This window comes from Nannospalax galili, unplaced genomic scaffold (genome assembly GCF_000622305.1).
Source record: "Nannospalax galili isolate Female #2095 unplaced genomic scaffold, S.galili_v1.0 scaffold553, whole genome shotgun sequence".
NCBI lineage: Eukaryota > Metazoa > Chordata > Mammalia > Rodentia > Spalacidae > Nannospalax > Nannospalax galili.
Genome location: NW_008336313.1, coordinates 6052109 through 6071281, shown reverse-complemented (window position 1 = coordinate 6071281; position 19173 = coordinate 6052109). Strand labels below are relative to the sequence as shown.

Sequence of the window (19173 nt, the reverse complement as noted above, 5' to 3'; positions counted from 1 at the left end):
AGAACTAGAGGATGGCTTACTTCCAAACTAAATATCACTTTCGCTAAACAACACCCCGGTCAGATCACAAAGAAAACATTTTCCTCTTTAAGCCACTGTGTTTAAATAAATTTAAATTCCTAAAGAGCCTCAGCGAGTAGCAGACTGATAAGCCCTCCACAGACAGTAGACTCCTTGGGCAGTTCTTTGAGACCAATTTCCTATTCTTCAGAAAGATACAAGTCAAAATCTAAGTATGATTTCTGTTAAACAACACATTAGGATAGCAAGCATAAAGTCATCTAGGCTCATACACAAAGATTCACGATCTCTCAACCGTGGCTTAGCATAAATTATTCTAAATACAGAGGATAAATATCAAGGGTAGATGGCACCTTTTTAGCAACTTGTTACAGGTGGGGGTGGGTGTGAGGACCTGGGACTGAAATCTTAGAATGGTCCAGCTAACTAAATTGTGACAAAGCCATGAGGGCTCAGGGCAGAAACCACTCAGAGAAAGTAGAATCTTGATTTTGTTCTAAACTTTTGGGATTGTATCTTCTTCGTTTCAAAGGAAAATAAACACTTACATTTTCACTCAAAGCTACAATATTGGCTCCTACAAAATTTGTAGGCCTTGCTCAGTTTTCTTTTTATTTGTATCCACCAGTTAAATGCATGAACTTAACTACTTTTTAAAAAATATATTATTTTTGTTTTATGTGTATGAGTGTTATGCTTGCATGTAGGCAAGTGCATCCGTGTCGTGCAATGCCAGCAGAGGACAGAAGAGGCTGTCGGATCTCCTGGAACTGAAGTTATGGACAGTTGTTAGCTGCCATGTGGGTGCTGGGATTCGAACCCAGGTCTTCCTCAAGAACAGTCAACGTTCTTAACCACTGAACCATCTCTCCAGCCCCCATGAACTTAACTACTTGAACAGCAAGAGTTAGCAAGTTATTCCCATATCCCCACCCCCTCACCCCATGGCTGGTCTGGGAAAGTGCCAGCTGGGATTACAGGTGCACCATCACATTTAGTGTGCAAATTTTCTTTCTTTTAAAAGAAGTAATTCACCCGGCATGGTGGCACACACCTTTATCCCAGCACTCAGGAGGCAGAGGCAGGTAGATCTGTGGGAGTTCGAGGCCAGCCTGGTCTCCATAGCAAATCCAGGCCAGCTGCAGCTACAGGGAGACCCTGTCTCAAAAAGACCAAAAAAAAAAAAAAAAAAAAAAGGTGGTGCTACAGGGAGACCCTGTTTCAAAAAGACCAAGAAAAGAAAAAGAAAAAGAAAGAAAGAAAGAAAGAAAGAAAGAAAGAAAGAAAGAAAGAAAGAAAGAGAGTTCCACTGGGGATATAGCTCAATGGTAGAACACTTACCTAGCAAGCCCAAAGTTCAATCCTTAGTACCTAAATAAATAAATAATCTTTAAAAAATCAGATAGATAAGAATTCCTTTCATTGTTGTTAGAGGCTAAAGCACAGATTGTAATATATGCTTGAGCTGCTTTTTAGCTATGTGACCATGAGCAAGTTGCTTAATGACTAACAAATGGAAAGATTAGGTGGGTGTTATATGGCACCAGTGGCATGCACACAAAATCTCAGCTTCTGGGAGGTGAAGACAAGAGGAATTCAAGGTCAGCTTCCTTTACTCAGAAAGTTCAAAGTAAGCCTGAGTTACAGGAAACCCTTTCTCAAAAATCAAGCAAGCAAGCAAGCAAGCAAGCAAACAAACAAGGTCAGGTGCAGTGGTGCACACCTTTAATCTGAGCACTCCAGAGGCAGCAGCAGGCAGAGTTCTGTGAGTTTGAGGTCAACCTGGTCTACATAAAGAGTTCCAGGCTAGCTAGGACTAGATAGTAAGACCCTGTCTAAGTCATCATCATCATGATAATAATGATAAAATAAGCAACAAATAAGATTATCAGCACCTCTCTAGTCAGGATTGTTAAGAAGATTAAATAAAACTGCGTGCAAATAAGGTGTAGCTGTAGGAGTGAAGGCCAGGACCCTTCACAGGAGGAAGGAAAAGGAAGATTGGATGCAGAAAAATTAGGAGAAAGGGATACCAGAGAGGATGGGGTACAGGAAAGAGATGGGAAAAGAGGTGAGGGGCAAGAAAGAGGGAAAGAGGGAGATGAACAAAGTATAGCCACCATACTTGGCAATCATATAGTCACAGAACCTTCTTGAATACTATTCTTCACTATCTCTAACTTTTACCTGAGCTACTGTCAACCCCCCCCCGACCCCCAAACACACAAAGTACAAGAAAGTACAAGGAAACCAGACAGCTACTGACTGGGTTTCACCTCATATTCAGGATGACAACTAGTAACTGGTTTTAAAATTATAGAAGTTTATTTTTCCCACCTGGACTGATTTTCTTCCTCTATTACATGACAAAGGGCCCAAGTGTTTTCCAGTCCCTTCTCTTTTTCTTCTGCCAGCCGCCAGCCTCGGGCCATGAATGACAACTGCAAGGAAGATCTGTGGATGCACTAGGGTCCAGTGGAAGTAGGACTCTTCCCTGAAGATCTTTTTGTCAGGAAAGAAAGTCTTTCACAGAAACCAGTGAACAATCTTCCCCTCTGTCACACCATCCTGAATGGCATCACTTAAACACGTCTTAATAAATCTTTGGCAAGATCAATGAAACCATCATATCTAGATTAAATCAAGCAAGTTTCACCCTCTGGAACTGGAATAGAGTTCGTTTCCATCAATATACATGGCCATGAAAAAGACAGGGTACACCTAGAGGATTTTATTAAGATGAGAATTACGTTGGCAGAACACTGGCAATTTGGAGTAAGAATGACATACGACAAAATGAAGAAGTCTTTGGACCCCCCACACCCAAACCTATACAAGCAGGACATAGGCTAAAACAATGGGGACTCAGTTGCAAACATGTGCTATCCTGCACGTGAAAGAATGGATGGCTGTAAGGGTACAAATAAGGTCTGGTACAGGGGTTAAGAGCATTGTCTGCTCTTGCAGAGGACCCAGGTTTGATTCCCAGAACCCACATGGTGACTGGCAACCATTCATAACTCCAGTTCCAGGGGAGTCTGACGCCCTCTTCTGACCTCCACAAGCATTGCATGACATGGGTGCACTTACATGCATGTAGGCAATACATTCATACACATAAAATAAAAATAAAGTATTTTTTAAAAAAGATAAAGTCCTAAGCAATATAAATTTCTTCTCAAGCATGTAGCCCTAATTAAGGGAATCCTTATTGCCATGCTGTACTTGTGTGACTGTTCTGTTCTCCCCTTTAAAATACAAGCATTGAAATACCTTAAGCACATTCTACTATTGTAGGTTAAATGTGTCTAATAACTTACCTCTTTTTGTCAAAGCTCTTCAGAGGAAAAGAAACTTTCCTAGAGTTGCACTTGTGGAACTGAACCTTCAAAGTCCACCTTAACTTGATATATATATGATGAAATTCTGAATTCTGAGGTGCTGCTATAATGGAATGAGACTTTCAGTGTCTTGGGAGGAGGTAGCTACATTTTGCATGTGGCAACAGCTTGAATATAGGGGAACAAATGATAGATTGTGGTAACTAACCTTCAGAGTGTCCGCAGTGATCTCTACATTCTGATATTCACATCCTTATATCCTGTTTTCTTACATTGCATCAATGGTCTGTGGTTCCTGGTGACTCAGCACATGGATAGCACATGATGAACTGATCATAAAAGATGTTATGTGAGTTGAGGGGATGGTTCAATCAGTAAAGTGCTTGTTATGCAAGCATGAGGACCCAAGTTCAGATCCTAGTACCCATATAAAAAGCCAGGCATGGCTGCACATGTTCATAATCCCAGTGGAAAAGTAGAGACAGGTGGATCCCTGGAGCTTGATTGCCAGCCCGCCTAGCAAAACCAGTGAGCTCTAGGTTCAGAGCAATCCTGTGTCAAAAAATAAGGCAGAGTGTGACACCCAGTGTTGATCTCTGGCCTCCATATGCATATACACACATTCCTGTATGCATGCAGACTTGCATACAAACACACACATGCGTACAAACACACACACACACACACACACACACACACACACATATACACAGGCTTCTTCATGGATTGCTCTCTTTTACTTGTCCTGGGGTGCCAACTGGCAGGTCTAAAGGTCACTGAAGCATGAAGCTGGAGAGACGGCTCAGTGGTTAAGAGCACTGGTTGTGGGCTGGAGAGATGGCTCAGCGGTTAAGAACACTGGTTGTTCTTGCAGAAGACCTGGGTTTGTATCCCAGCACCCACATGGCAGCTAACAACTCTCTGTAATTGTTAGTTGGGTGTGGTCCCAGAGGATCCGACAGCCTCTTCTGACCTCTGCGGGCATTGCACAACATGGGTGCACTTACCTACATGCAGGCAATACCCACATATGCATAAAATAAAAATAAAAATAAATAAAAGAGCACTGGTTGTTCTTGCAGAAGACTGAGGAGTTCAGTTCCCAGCATCCACATGGCAGCTAACAACCATCCACAACTCCAGTTCCAGGGGATACAACACCCTCTTCTGGCCTCTGTAGGCATTATATATACATAGTGCATCTACATGCAGGCAAAACACTCTACATATTTAAAAAAAAAAAATCACTGAAGCAGTCCTATGTCAAGGCCTATCTCTGGTAAGGAACAGGGCTCCTACAAAGAGTCATGAAATGGTTCCCAGTCAGATGATTGCAGGACAAGTTGGCAGCTTGTAGGCGATCTTACAAGATTCTTAGCAGGAACAACAACTCTGTGCCCCTTCTGAATTCTGTATTCTCAGGAACTATGAGAAAGTAAGTGGGAGAGGCTTGGGTGGAAAGAACAAATTATAGATCCGGGCATGGTGGCACATGCCTATAACCCAGCTTCCGGGAGGTAGAGGCATAGCAAGTTCCAGGCCAGCTGGGGCTACAGAGAGATCCTGCCTGAAAACAAACAAGCAAGCAAACAAACAAAATTACGATGATACATATGAATACAAATATCACAATAGCTGAGGGAAGAAGTAGATGCCTATAATCCTAGCACGTGGGAGGAAGGTGGAAGCAGGAGGATCAGGAGTTCTTCCTCAGCTAAAATCTAGTTCAACATCAGCCTGGAATACACAAGACTTTATCTCAGAAAAACAAAGAGCGAAAAAAATATCATATTTTCATATTTTAAAATCAGGCTTTACCTCAAACTGTTCTAGGCCAGTAAGAATAAATGGTTGATCATTGTGGCTGTAGGAAAGTTTCATAGAATGAGGTGAAACACATGTTTTAATGAAATCAAACAGTAACATGTTTTGATTGTACATACAAAGAAAAACTATTCTCAAAGTAACCCTGGAACAGATTCTTCCCGGATCCTTATCTGTAGTCCTATGCCTCTCTTATGCTCTATATCTGAATTGTCCAATATTATAGTCATTAGTCATATGTATATGTGGAGCACTTAAAATTTGGCTAATCCAAGTGTAGTGGCTATAACGTTAAAAGACACAGATTATTCCAAAGACTTGTTGAGAAAAAAATAATGAAAACTAACTCAATAAATGTTATAGCAATTCCATACTAAAATGGCACTATTTCTAGTGATATTGAATTAAATCAAATGTATCATTAAAAGAATTTCATATGTTTTCTTTTTGTTTTTTAAATTTTTTAAAGGGCTGGAGAGATGGCTCAGCAGTTAAGAGCACTGACTGTTTTGCAGAGGACCTGGGTTCGATTCTCAGCACCCACATGGCAGCTATGAACCATTCTTAATTCCAGTTCCAGGGGAATCCTATGCCCTCTTCTGACCTCCAGGGCACTGCATGGCATGGGTGCACACACATACATGCAGCAATACACTCATACACATAAAATAAAATATTAAAAAATAATAATAAAATAAAATAAAATAAAATTAGCTAAACATGAAGATGCATGCTGGTCTCTCATCACCCTGAAAGCTGAGGCAGGAAGATGATGGGCTTGAAGACTACACACAGTGAGATCCTCACTCAAAAAATGAAAGACAACAATATCAAAAAGTGTGACTATTAGATTACAAGTTTTGTTTGGTTTTATTTTGCTTGAGACAGAGTCTCACTACACAGCCTAGGCTGGTCTAGAAACTATTATGTAGCCCAGGCTGGTCTCAACCTTATGACCCTCCTGCCTCAATGCCAGTGTTGGATTATAGTCATGTTCCACCACTGTCAGCTAGAAATTTAAAAGTACATACAGAGCTCATGCCTGTGGATCATATTTATATTTCCATAGTCAGCATGATTCCAGACTCTTATCTCCTACTAGTCATCCCAAATTCCACCAGCACCTCAACTACAGTCAGTCAAAACCCAACTTACTATCAGCCTTTCATGCTCTGTCCACACCGTCAAGAGTGTCAACACTTGTTCAATCACATTTCTTCCCCATCCAGAATTCTACAGTAGTCACTTTCAGAATAATAGCAACCTGAACCTCGCTGAGTCTACGTCCAGGGCTAACAGTGTCTTCCTTTACAATAGAGAAAAAGGAAACTAGGTGTAACAGCACAAGCAGGTGATCCCAACTTTTGGAGAGGCCAAAACAGGAGGATGGATAATTTAAAGTCTGCCTGAGCTACAGTGCAAGTTCAAAAACAGCTTGGGAAATTTATTGGAACTCTGTCTCAAAATAAAAAAATAGGATAAAAAGGAGGAGGTGGAGTCAATGCATGGCTATGGCTCAGTAATAGCTCCCTTGCCTAGTACATGGTAAGACCCTGGGTCCAATCCCCAGAATCATGAAGGAAGAAAAACAGAAAGAGGAAAAGGCAAATGCATTGCAAAGACAGATCCCATTAGGATAAAAATGTTTTAGATATCCTTCATCCTCACCAAAAATAAATAAATAAATAAATAAATAAATAAATAAGAAAAGTTATTATTATCTCCATTTTAGAGATGAGGACATAGGCACAATGAGCCTAAGCAACTTGCTCAAGGTCACACAATAAGGGAAGGACAAAAGTCACAGTGTATTTTGGGAATGGAGATAGCATACAAATGAAACTGGAAGGTAAAGTGGAGGCCCGGCCTGATGGCACAAGCCTGTAATCCCAGCTACACTGGAGACTCAGGCCAAAGGATCAAAAGTTTAAGTCCTACCTGGGCTATTGAGCAAGTTCACCACTGAGCAACTTAATGGGACCCTGTCTCAAAATGAAAAACAGCAAAAGAATTAGAGATATAGCCTACTTCCCTAGCACACACAAGGCCCTAGGCTCAGTCCCCAGTGTGGGGGAAGGGAGAGGTAAATTGGAGGCATGGGAGTGCTCAATTCCTAAAATTATGCCAATCATGCCTAAGATCCTGGACTGGATCCTTGCAGAGACAGACAGACAGACAGACAGACAGACAGACACAGAGTGAATCAAGTTAGAGCCAGAGCCAGATCACATCTTACTATAGAATTTAGAATTTTTCCCTCTCTCTGTTTTCTTCTCTCTCTCGCTCTCTCTCTCTCTCTCTCCCTCTCTCCCTCTCCCCCTCTCCCCCTCCCCCCCCTCCCTCTCCCTCCCCCTCTCCCTTTCCCTCCTTTTCCTGTTCTTTGAGACACTGTTTCACTCTGTAGCCCAGGGTAGACTGTGCACTAAAATTTACTGCATAGTCCAGACTGCGCTGAACTCCAAAGTCTCACAATTGCTGAGATTACAGGCCCATATCACCACACCCAACTAACAATTAAGATTTTCTTCTACAAACAATGAGGTAACATCAAAGGTTTTTAATCTGGGAAGGGACTTGAATGCCCAACTGATATTTAAGGAGATAACTTGGTAACCATGTGGATGACTCAAGGATGAGAGGATAAAGTGTCCCCCACTCTGAAGTGCTGGGGTTTGGATCCAGGGACCTTCCCATGATAAGTAACCATTGCTCCATGGAGCTCTATTTCCAGTCCTTTAAATTCCCTACTCTGTATTCTCTTCTTCATTCCCTCCAGACACCCAAATTTCATGTGGGAGTCACCATGAACTTTCTCCCTTATAAAGCAGACATTGTGCTGGGGGTGGTGGTATATTCTTGTAATCCCAGTTTGGTGGGGGGGGGGCTGAGACAGGAGGATTGCCACAAATTCAAGGCCAGCCTGAGTTATACAGTGAGACACTGTCTCTAAATACATAAGTAAGCAGTCCTACCAATTTTACCTTCTAAGTCCTCTCCAATTCATGCCTTCTTCTTCAGCTCCACTCCCAACAGTTAACCCACACCCACTTTCTCTCTCAACTAGGATAACTGAAATAGCCTCTCTACTATCTTTCGCTTATTCCATTTTATCCTTCCCATACCCACCCCCTACCCCCCATCCCCTCACCCCCGTTCAAAATTTTATTCTGATCATAGACTTAAAACTCTTTACTGGCTTCTTAACAACTTTAAACATTTTTTTAGTACATTTATTTATTTGTGTGTATATACACATACTTGCATGTGCACATACCCCCCCACCAAGCAGGTCCACAGCACACATGTTAGAGAGCAACTTGTAGGAGGCAGCTCTTAATTTCCATCATATGGATCCTGGAGCTTGAACTCAGGTCATCAGACTTGGTAGCAAGTGCCTTTATCAGCTGAGCCCCCTTACAGGCTCTATTTATTTGTTTTTAAAGACTTGACCTATTTGTTTGGCTTTGTTTGCTTGCTTGTTTGCTTGCAGTGCTTGAGACTGAACCCAGGGCCTTGCACATGCTAGATAAGCACCCTACCACTGAACTATTTTCCTTACCCTGTTTGTTTGGTTTTGAGATAGAGGCTCATGTAGTTCAGGCTGGCCTCAAACTCACTGTGTAGCCAAGATAACTTGGAACTCCTGATCTTACTGCCTCTGCCTCCCAAGAGCTATGACCATACCTGGCTTATTTTGCTTGTTTATTTGTTTTTGTTTTTGTTTTGAGACAGTGTTTCACTATGTATCCTAGGCTGGCCTGGAACTAGTTAGTTCAGGCTGACTCCAGTCTTTTGGCAATCTTGTCTTTGCTTCCAGAGTGCTGGGATTACAGGTATGCACCACACCACTCTGGGCTAAAGCTCTACATGTGAGAACCTTCATGGTTCTACTTTGTACACGTCCTCATACTAAGTCGTCATCGCCTTGTCCTCCTGCATTTGTACCACACCATTTTCAGCTCCGACTTTGCATAGCTCTGCTTCTGCTCTTGGTTCATGCTCTGCTCTCTTTATCTGTCCACTACTCATCATCAGACTTCCTTTGGAAGAGCTGCCTACACATACCTCTCCTTTCCATGCGGAGTTAGTCTACTCTGCACTCTGGTAAGATTGTATGATGTTTATTTATAACTCATCCACTACAATTTAACTATGGATTTCTTGAATAAGTACCCAACCAGAGTCAGACTGTGTTGTATTTACCTGTTTCTTCAATGACTGTTTGAGCACTTCATCCTGAAGTTCTTGGCTGGAGGCTAGGGATGCAACAGTGGAAAAACCAACAAACAAACAAAAACAGAAAACTGCTTATGCAGTTAACATTTTGAAGATGGCACTCATTCACTCCGGTAATTCCAGTGCCTGGCCTGTGCTGAATATAAAAGCTAGTCAAGCTCTTTAATAATCTCCCTATAATTATCCTCCTGCTAATCTTTTCCTTTCACATTTATTCTCATTTAAATTCTTCCTGTGTTTGTTAGTCAAAGTCTCTGTGTGTGTGTGTGTTAGGTATGTGCACATGTGTGCAGGTGCCCTGGGAGCCCCTTCCCTTCCCAGGAGCTGGAATTACAGGTGAACCGTCCAACTCCGGTGTGAGGAACTGTACTCATGTCCTCAGTAAGAGGAAGATACGGTGCTTTTAACCCTTGAGCCGGCTCTCTAGCCCAAGCTCCGTTTTCACACTCTCTTCCTCTCTCTTCTTTCATCTGTCTGTGTAGTCCTGGTTGCACTTCTGTTACTTATTTCCCTAAGACCAAGTCCCTGGGCTCTCCAAAAGTACTGTTGCTCACTCAACCTTGTATCCCCCCCACCAACGTATCCCCAGGTTCTAATTTACTTCTTTCTAATATTCCTTAAATATCCCAAAAGACAGAGGCTATTTTCTATGTTGGTCAGTGTGGTTCGGTTTTTGTTTTCTTTTTAGTCAGCATTTCTCTATATAATTTGGGTTGCCTTGAAACACATCATCCTTCAGCCTCAGCCTTCAGAGGGCTGAACTGGGATTACAGGTGCCATCTAGCCCAGCTTTATCCTCTGAACTTCAAGGCTCCATTCTTCCTCATTTCCCATCTATCAAAAAGGCCCTGATAAGCCTTCTTTCCTTCTTCCATAGAACCTGCACTGGAAACCCCTGATCCTCTATTCTAGCTCACCCTAGATGAATCCTGCCTTTAATTCTTTCGATCACTAAACTTTCCAGAATCTACAACAGGCCAATGAAGTATTACTAAATGAGTAAACTGTAAATAAATAATATCCTGTCCATCTGAATTCAGCTGAAGGTGTGATATCCATTCAAGAAATTTCTACCTTATGGAGAAGTACATAAAGTGGAAGCTAGAAGCATTCAATTTGGGCCCAAGGAAAAAGTCATTTTTTCAAATGTGTGCAGTTAGATTTTAAAAGCGTGCTTCACAATTTTTGATCATGTCACATTTATATTTGTACCTTTACCACAAGGCTTTTGCATTTTGTAAATTCGGATTGACCTCCCACATGAACAAAGTATGCTAGGTCATGGTGTGTGCTACCTAATGGGTCCTTTCTCAGAATGTGAGTGTGCTAGAGGCAAAGTCTTTTTCCCATTTTGCCAAGGGAAGGGTAGCCTGGGCTGGAACTGAGGAATCTAGGTACTATTTGAAATTAAGTTTCTCTAAGCATGTATTGCCCGGTAGGGAAAGGGAATTCCTGCAAGAACACAAAATCATGAACGTTTTGAAGGGCAGGGTAGTAATGGGTGTTTCAGGACACTCAGGTGCTCAGGGTCATGCATAAGTAGGAAATGGCTCTATACTCCCCGCAGAGAATTCATCCCGGTCACTGAGTCCTCCTTCTTCCCCCCGCCCCCCAGGCAAAAATCCCCGCGAGGCGTTTGCAAGGGGCGGGGGGCATGGACCGCTGCAGAGCAGGCTTCCCTCCTCCCCAGCTCGGTTCAGGGATGACAAAGATTCTTAAGCCAGGCTTTTCCAATCCGCCCCTAGAGGAACTGCCCCTGAGGCAAGGCGGGCGGGGACCAAGCTGCGATGCGGAGAATTCGATGTCCGAGCGACCTCCTCAGAGAGTGGATCGAGTTAAATATAACCGCGCGAATGGAATGGCGCTAAAAATAAGGCAGCAGCTGGCGGGTCCTCGGCCCGGTCCCTGGCAGGGCGGGGGCCCGAGGGGTCTCGCGCAGGGAGCGGCCTGGGGATGCGGCGTTCCCAGGCTGTCTGTTGCCTGAAGGACCGCTCCCTCCGGCTGGCGGGTCCCAGCCTGGCCTTGGGATGCTCAGGGACCCGAGGGGGCGTCAGAAGGCGGGTTCCAGTGCCTGGACGTGGCGGAGGACCGGCTGCACGCTCAGGTGCCCTGCCCCGCCGCCAGGGGGAGCCGAAGGGCGAGGAGGAGAGGCGGACCCGGAGGAGCCTGCTGTGGCCAGGGATGCCAGCGCACCACGTGCTCTCTCGAGGCCCCCAGGCGGTCGCGTCCTCTTGATGCCTCCGCCCTCCACGCCCCGGCGCCCCACCATCGAGCCCACAATTGAAACGTTCCCAAAACGGGCTATTTATTTGTTTCCAATAAATCGATCGGCGGTGATTAAGAAATCGATGTGGCCTGGGTGGGCGAGTCGCTCCGGGCCTGGGGAAGGCACGTCTCCGGTGCCCCCAGGGCTGCAGAGGGCGGGCGCGGGTCAGAGAGAGGCGTGTCGGCTGGTCCCAGCCCAGGACCCGGCACCTGAGCACCCCGCACCCGGCTGACGGCGTCCCCTCGGGCGGCGTGCACCCGCGCCTCGCCCCGGCCTCTTTGCCTTTCTCTCCGGCGTGCGGTGGAGATCCGGCCGCCGCGCGGCTCCGAGGCTTTTGTTGCTCCTCGGCCGGCTGAATGGGGATTTTGTAAAGCGGGACAGATAAAAATGAGCGGCATCATATTGTTTGACAGAATGATCCCGCATGATGAAGTGTCGACACGGAAGGGGGTGAAAATGGTGAATTCCTAAAAACCCAGCCCTCGGCTTCTCCTGGAGCTGCGGATAGCCTGGAGGGACCCAGCGGACGCCGGGCCCGCCGTGTCGCACCAAACAGTATCGGGAAGACTAGCGCTTTCAACGCCAAGTCATTTTAAAGCCCGGATCCTGCCCAGGACCTTTCTCCTCACAGATGAAAAGAACAATTTTCGAGAGAAAGGCTCGTTTTGATTAAATCTGACATGCTGCTGATAACTCCATGCTAATGTGAAATAATTAACATAATAGCCATAATTAAAAGCACGCTAACAATGCCATAAATTTATCACACAATTTTACTAGCTTTCTGCCCCTAACTGCTCTCTCATCGTTAATTAAACGTGTTGCCTTTTACAGAATGGATGTTTATACATTTCCAATACAAATAAATTCGAAACCATTCTCTCTCTCTCTCTCTCTTTGCTTAAGCTCTGAACCTTCCTTTTCAGCCAGAACTTAACTGGAGGTCTTTCTCAGACCCAGCCTTTCTGGGATGTCTGGAAGGAAACCACTCAGCTGTTGGCTATGTGCTTGGGCTGCGGCCAAACCCTGTTTGCTGCTGTCTCTCTCTCTCTCTCTCTCTCTCTCTCTCTCTCCCCCCTCTCTCCTCTCCCCTTTCTTTTGGTCTCTGCCATTTACAGGCACACCCTGGTGAGTACTGTGAATGACAGACACTGAAAATAAATGAAGTTTTGAGATGCAAATCTAAACAGGAACATTAAATTTGACTCTTTACAGCACCCAGCTCCCTGACCAGAAGAGCTCTGAGGGTGTGGGGTATGGAGTTAAAAGTGTGTTGAAATCCTCATCCACTGGGAAATGGGAATAATCTGGGTGGGCAGAAACGCTAGGTATCTTACACCTGCCCTTCCCACCTTCCTTGGCAGCAGCTATCCAGACAAAGAGGTGGGTAATAGTCTAGAAAATCTATGAAAATTGTTCAGAAGGAGCAGACTTCGGCTGATGCACCCCTCTCTTCTCATAACCTGGTCTGGAAGTCCCTGATTGTAAGAAAAGTGCATTTGTGCACAGGAATGATGATTCTGTCTTGGCATCAAACCATTGTTATAGTCTCTGTCTCAGAGGGATAGAAAGCACCTGGGTTCACTTGGGCCTGTGTGGACTGTTCTGCCTCCTGCACTCTCTGACCCTACCCCTCTTCCCATCCATGCTGATCACTTAAGAACCCAAATTGAGCTGGAATTAATCTCCCCCTTCTCCATAATAAATTGTCCCATTCACATACTCCCCTTCCAGAATGCTGGCACTAAACCTCTCCTCCCCTGAAGACGTCTCAATTTCCTTCCTATTGATCCTGACTCCACTCTTCTTGCCTCCTGTTGCTAGAACCTAGGCTCTTCCCCCACCCCCAACACACACAACATTCCTGGACCTCTTTCAGCCCAACACGACCTACTCTGGCTGCCTCAGGAGAAAGCAAAGGAGCTTCTCTCCATTGATTAGGTGGAATGACTTGGACTTTAGCAGGTGAGAGCACTGGCTGCCATCTTCCTCCTAATATCTCCTGGGAAGTTTGCTTGCTGACCCAATTTGTCACTCCCGTTCCTAACTGTGTTGGTGTGTGTACTCCGTCTCCCTCAATGCACCCCAAATAAATTTTGGCAACTGAATGTTTATCCATTTCCCTTACCCCTGTCACATCTTCTCCCCCAGTGAGCATCATCTTTTTCTCTCACTTCTTTATTTCTGTTCTAAAGTTTGGAGGTAACTGATGACTTGGGGTGTTTTAGATACTGACTGCAATCACGCGGCAAACTATTTAGCCCAGAATCTAGCAGGCTTCAGGCTACGGCCCTCTCTCAGGGCGGCTTCCAGCGGTGAGGGCAGCCGGAACCCTCCCGCCTCCCAGCTGCGCAGCGCTTCGCCTCTTTCTCTCGCCGGGTGTCAGTATCACTGTCCACCCGGAAGGAAGAAACCCACAGCGGGTCCCCAAGCAAAGAGCTACCCCGGAAAAAAATCCGCGGCCTCCGGTGGAAATCGGTATTAAGCCGTTAGGCCGGTGCAGGCGCAGGGCGTCGGGGCAGCAGTGGGTCCCGCACGTCTCATCATTTAGCTAATCGAGTCGAAAAGTTTCTGTAGGGGCCGGACCCAGCATCAGATGGTAACACTGATTGAACAAGAGATTAGCACAATAGATCTCTAACCGAGGGGAAGCGTTGCTTTTCACGCTACGCACCGTAATTAATGGTATGAATCAATTAATTTGACTTTTATTGTGTCGAAGGAAAAAGGCGCAACAAATGGAACCGGCAGCTGGGAGTTGTTCACCACCCCCTTCCCCAGGGAGGTTCCAAGGAGACACACGGGAATGGACCGCCCAGATCCGGCCTCGGCGGAGGGGGAGAGGCCGCCGTCAGCCGTGCTAAGTCTCCAGAGCCAGCTCTGGCGGGCGGAGGAATCGGAATTGGGTTCATTTGGTGACTGTCACTTCAAAAGGAGCATCAAGAGCAGCCCTGGAGCCCGGGTTCTCGTGCTCGCACAGGGACACATGCGTGGCCACCGAGGCCCAGTCACTCAGACCTCACAACTGTCCGCGCGGCACCCAGCGCTGCGGCTACCGCTGGGCAACGCAAGTTGAGCCAAAGGCGTTTCTAGATTTGTAAATTTGAATTATGTTTTCTTTTCCTCCCGACCTTCCTTAAAGTTGCTCGGGCAATTTCCACTGTGACCTCTTGTCTAGGATGATCCACAGCCAACTCGCGGCTCCGATCAGTTTCGCGCGTGACTGTTTAGACCGCGTTGTAGACGTCTTTGAGCCTGCGGGTCACAAGCAATGCAGCTGCAAAAATCAACTCAGACATGTGTTGTCAGATAGGGTCAGATGTAACACCGAAATCGTTTGTAAACAAGGATCTTGGAGGTTCTAGACGTCTTAGGATGGAGTCACTACCCTCACCCACCCAGTGGTGTTCCCAACCTCGGAGCATCTTTGAAGTCCAGATCCAAAGGGTTAGTGGTATATTCGGGGGGGGGGGGACGATGGGGATAAAAGTCAATCTTTGTGTCCTGATGTCTGTAATGAGGTAAGTTTGCAGTTTATTTTATTTTATCCATCTTGTGTGCTAGGGAAAGTGGGTCTAGGTGATGAGAATCAAGCACACTGACCACCTGGAATTAAATAACTTTTCCGGTATTGTCTATAAATACTACAGTTATCCTTTCCTTCTTGACCTCCTTCTCTCATGTTCTATACCATGATGAAAACAGCCTTCCTCTCCCAGCCCTTTAGTTGGATAGACCTCGGGTTTCTAGAGGGCCACAACCGGCTGGCACTCGCGGTACACAGAGAAGAGGCCTAAAGTCAGGAGGAAAGAAACAGCACATCTCAGAATAACCCGGGCAGGAGCACCGATTCCTCTTGGGCATAAGAGGTCCACTTGTCCGAACATTGCTAGACCCTGACCCTGGGTTATTTAAAGTCCCCACCTCCGATCCCAGTCGGAATCCCCGCGATCTTTTCTAGCATTGCTGGCTTTTCAGGCCAAGGAAACTCGCTGTGTGCTGGCCACATCTTCGCCTCCTCTCTAGCTCAGATTTCCACAGAAGTTGTCTTGAAGGGCTTGTCAACGCTTTATGAGAGAATCCACATTAGTTAGCAGCAAAGGTGAGCTCAGCCCACCAGCTTGTTCTCGGGCATTGCGGTTCCCCGGAGCCCATAGCCCTGGAAAGTCTCCGCCCGTTCTCCGCAGTTTTCCAGCATCCCCTGCCGATGTGGGGCGTCTAATCTGGAGGCCCTAGGCCTCTTGCCCGGCCCTACCCCATTCGACTTACCCAGGCCGCTGCCAATATTGGCTCCAACCCCGGCTCATTTCCGACTTTTTGGCGTGCTAAGTCGTTTAACAACTCCAACAGTCAGTTACGGCTTCTTTGTTTATAGGTTCCCTGTTATTTTACATCGTTTCTATTTCTCTGCAACTATTCTAATAGGATAATCGATAGTTATTGTCTGACCTTCGAGAACCTCAGCTGATGCTGCTGTGACCGCGCGAATATATATATATTCGCGTCGCGCCAGGGAAGCTAGGATAGGACCTAAGTACTTAGTGGAGAGACACCTCAGCAGATGTCTTCGTCCAGAATAAGCCCCGAAGGCCGGAGAGGGTCGGAGGTCTAATTAGCAAAAGGGAGCCGCGTGAGCTCCCTTACTTAGCCTTTGAAGCTTAAAACAAACCCCCAAAGCAAAACAGATTAATACTGTTTTTTTTTTTGTTTTTTTGTTTTTTTTTTTAAAATGAGATGGCAACCTTGTTCTACACTGCCAGTCGGCCTAAAGAATGTCAGCATGGGGGGAGGGGGGTTGAGGGGAGGGCAGGGAGCGGAGAAGGCTGGACGGCCAGTCCCGCGGACGCTCTAGGAACCAAGCCCTCTCGTACATCCACCCACCGACACTCACGCCCTCCCTGGACCCCGAGACAGCCTCCAACGTGGGCAGGGGTCTCCTGGCTAGCCGAAGCGCCCTCGGGACCCGTGGGATGCTAGCGCCCAGTCGGTGAGGAGTTGCGTGCCTCCAGTCCCTTTGTTGACAATTCCCTGAACCAACTTGAGTTTGGCCGGCTCTGCCACGGCCCTGACGTCACGCGTGGTCACGTGGCCCCGCCTCCAGCTGGATCTTTAAGTAGAAAGTAATCTATCAGGCCAGTCCTTAAAACGGGACTTTCGACTACCGGGGCTACGGCGTCCCTGTCACCCCCCCCCCACCCCCGCGTTTGTCCCTGCCCCGCGCCCTCCGAGCTGCTTGGTGCTGAGCGTCCCGCGTTCGCCTGGACCGCTCCTGAGCCCCACACCCAGGCCAGAGGCCCAGGAAGGCTGGCGAAGTGAGGGGGCGCGGCGAGGAGAAACCTCCCGGGTCGCGAGCAGTGGCTTCAACCTAGTGGGGAGCACCTGGGAGCGCAGGAGTTCTCGGAGCGCTGCTGCGGGCGGTGGACCGCTGCACCCCCGCCGCGAGATGTGGGGCCTCCGAGTGTGAGCCGACCCGGGAGGCCCCGAGCCACCTGCGTCCCCTCCCCCTCCCCGACTTTCGAGGGGCTCCCGAACCCCCATCCCTGAGCTCGGCGGCAGCGCCTAACCGGCCCCCATCGCTCTCAGCTCGCTCCCGGCCGTCGCCACCCATCCGGTGGAGGGATGACCCTCTCCGGCGGCGGCAGCGCCAGCGATATGTCCGGCCAGACGGTGCTGACGGCCGAGGACGTGGACATCGATGTGGTGGGCGAGGGAGATGACGGGCTGGAGGAGAAGGACAGCGACGCGGGCTGCGACAGCCCCGCGGGGCCGCCGGAGCTGCGCCTGGACGAGGCGGACGAGGGGCCACCGACCGCACCCCATCTCGGGCAGCCTCAGCTGCCCCACCAGCAAGCCCTGGCATTACCCAAGGAGGCGTCCGCGGCCGGGCCGGGGGGCGAGGCGGGCGCGCCGGAGGCGGACGGTTGCAAGGGCGGCGAGGACGGCGTCGCGAGCGGCGGCGGGCCTGGCACCGGAGGCGGGGCGGCGGGCGGTCTGACCCCCAGCAAACCCAAGAACAGCCTGGTGAAGCCCCCGTACTCCTACATCGCTCTCATCACCATGGCCATCCTGCAGAGCCCGCAGAAGAAGCTGACCCTGAGCGGCATCTGCGAGTTCATCAGCAACCGCTTTCCCTACTACCGGGAGAAGTTCCCTGCCTGGCAGAACAGCATCCGCCACAACCTGTCCCTTAACGACTGCTTCGTCAAGATCCCCCGCGAGCCGGGCAACCCGGGCAAGGGCAACTACTGGACCCTGGACCCTCAGTCCGAGGACATGTTCGACAACGGCAGCTTCCTGCGGCGCCGGAAACGCTTCAAGCGCCACCAGCAGGAGCACCTGCGCGAGCAGACGGCGCTCATGATGCAGAGCTTCGGCGCCTACAGCCTGGCGGCGGCGGCGGGTGCCGCGGGACCCTACGGCCGCCCCTACGGCCTGCACCCGGCGGCGGCTGCCGGCGCGTACTCTCACCTGTGGCGCCCGTGCTGCCGCCCGCCGTGCCCCTGCTGCCCTCGGGCGAACTGGGCCGCAAAGCTGCCGCCTTCGGCTCGCAGCTCGGCCCGAGCCTGCAGCTTCAGCTCAACACCCTGGGCGCCGCCGCCGCCGCCGCCGCGGGCACGGCGGGCGCGGCGGGCACCACGTCGCTCATCAAGTCGGAGCCCAGCGCTCGACCGTCGTTCAGCATCGAGAACATCATCGGCGGAGGTCCCGCGGCCCCGGGGGGCTCGGCGGGGAGCGCGGGAGGCGCTGGAGGTACGGGGAGCGGCGGGGGCGGCGGCAGCGCGCAGTCCTTCCTGCGGCCGCCCGGGACTGTGCAGTCGGCGGCGCTCATGGCCACACACCAGCCTCTATCGCTGAGCCGGACGACTGCCACCATCGCGCCCATCCTGAGCGTACCGCTGTCCGGACAGTTCCTGCAGCCCGCAGCCTCCGCCGCCGCCGCCGCCGCCGCAGTGCAAGCCAAGTGGCCCGCGCAATAGGGACGCGCCGGTGGCCCGGACGCCGAGCTCCGCGGCGGCCTCTGCAGCGGCTGCGCTTCCCAGCTGTGCGCTCTCCCCGGCGCTGGTCCCTCTGCCCTGGTCCTGGTCCCTGCCCAACCCTGGACTTTGCCACCTGCCCCCGACTCCCTCAACACTGACCATCTGCGGCCTCCATCCCCTAGCTCAGCTAAGCTGGCGGAGCAAACTCCACACGCGCCCGCCGGGAGTAGCTTTCCGTACAGGTAAAACTGATAACCGAATTTCCAAAAATGCACCCCGACGGCGCCTGCTCTCAGTACTGTGCGGGTGGGAGGGAAATTCTTTGTACATATTTGTATAAAAATTATTAGCTTTCCTTTTGGGGTTTTTATTTTTTTAAGAAAAAAAAAACAAATTCAGTAGATTTAGAGCTCTGAACTTTCATTTTTTTTGAAGGTTCACTCTCCACAGTTTTATCTGAGAAAAGAATGTATAGAGACTTTGGGAGATTTTAAATACAAAAAAATTT

General features: G+C 48.6%; 1 protein-coding gene across 1 annotated transcript; it reads left to right on the top strand.

The window, feature by feature from the left end:
* Positions 1-17307: 17307 nt before the first annotated feature.
* On the top strand, positions 17308-18665 carry Foxd3 (forkhead box D3). Its single transcript, XM_008831080.2, is given in 2 exon segments — positions 17308-18154; positions 18157-18665. Coding segments are annotated over 2 exon segments (1356 nt in total).
* Positions 18666-19173: the final 508 nt, after the last annotated feature.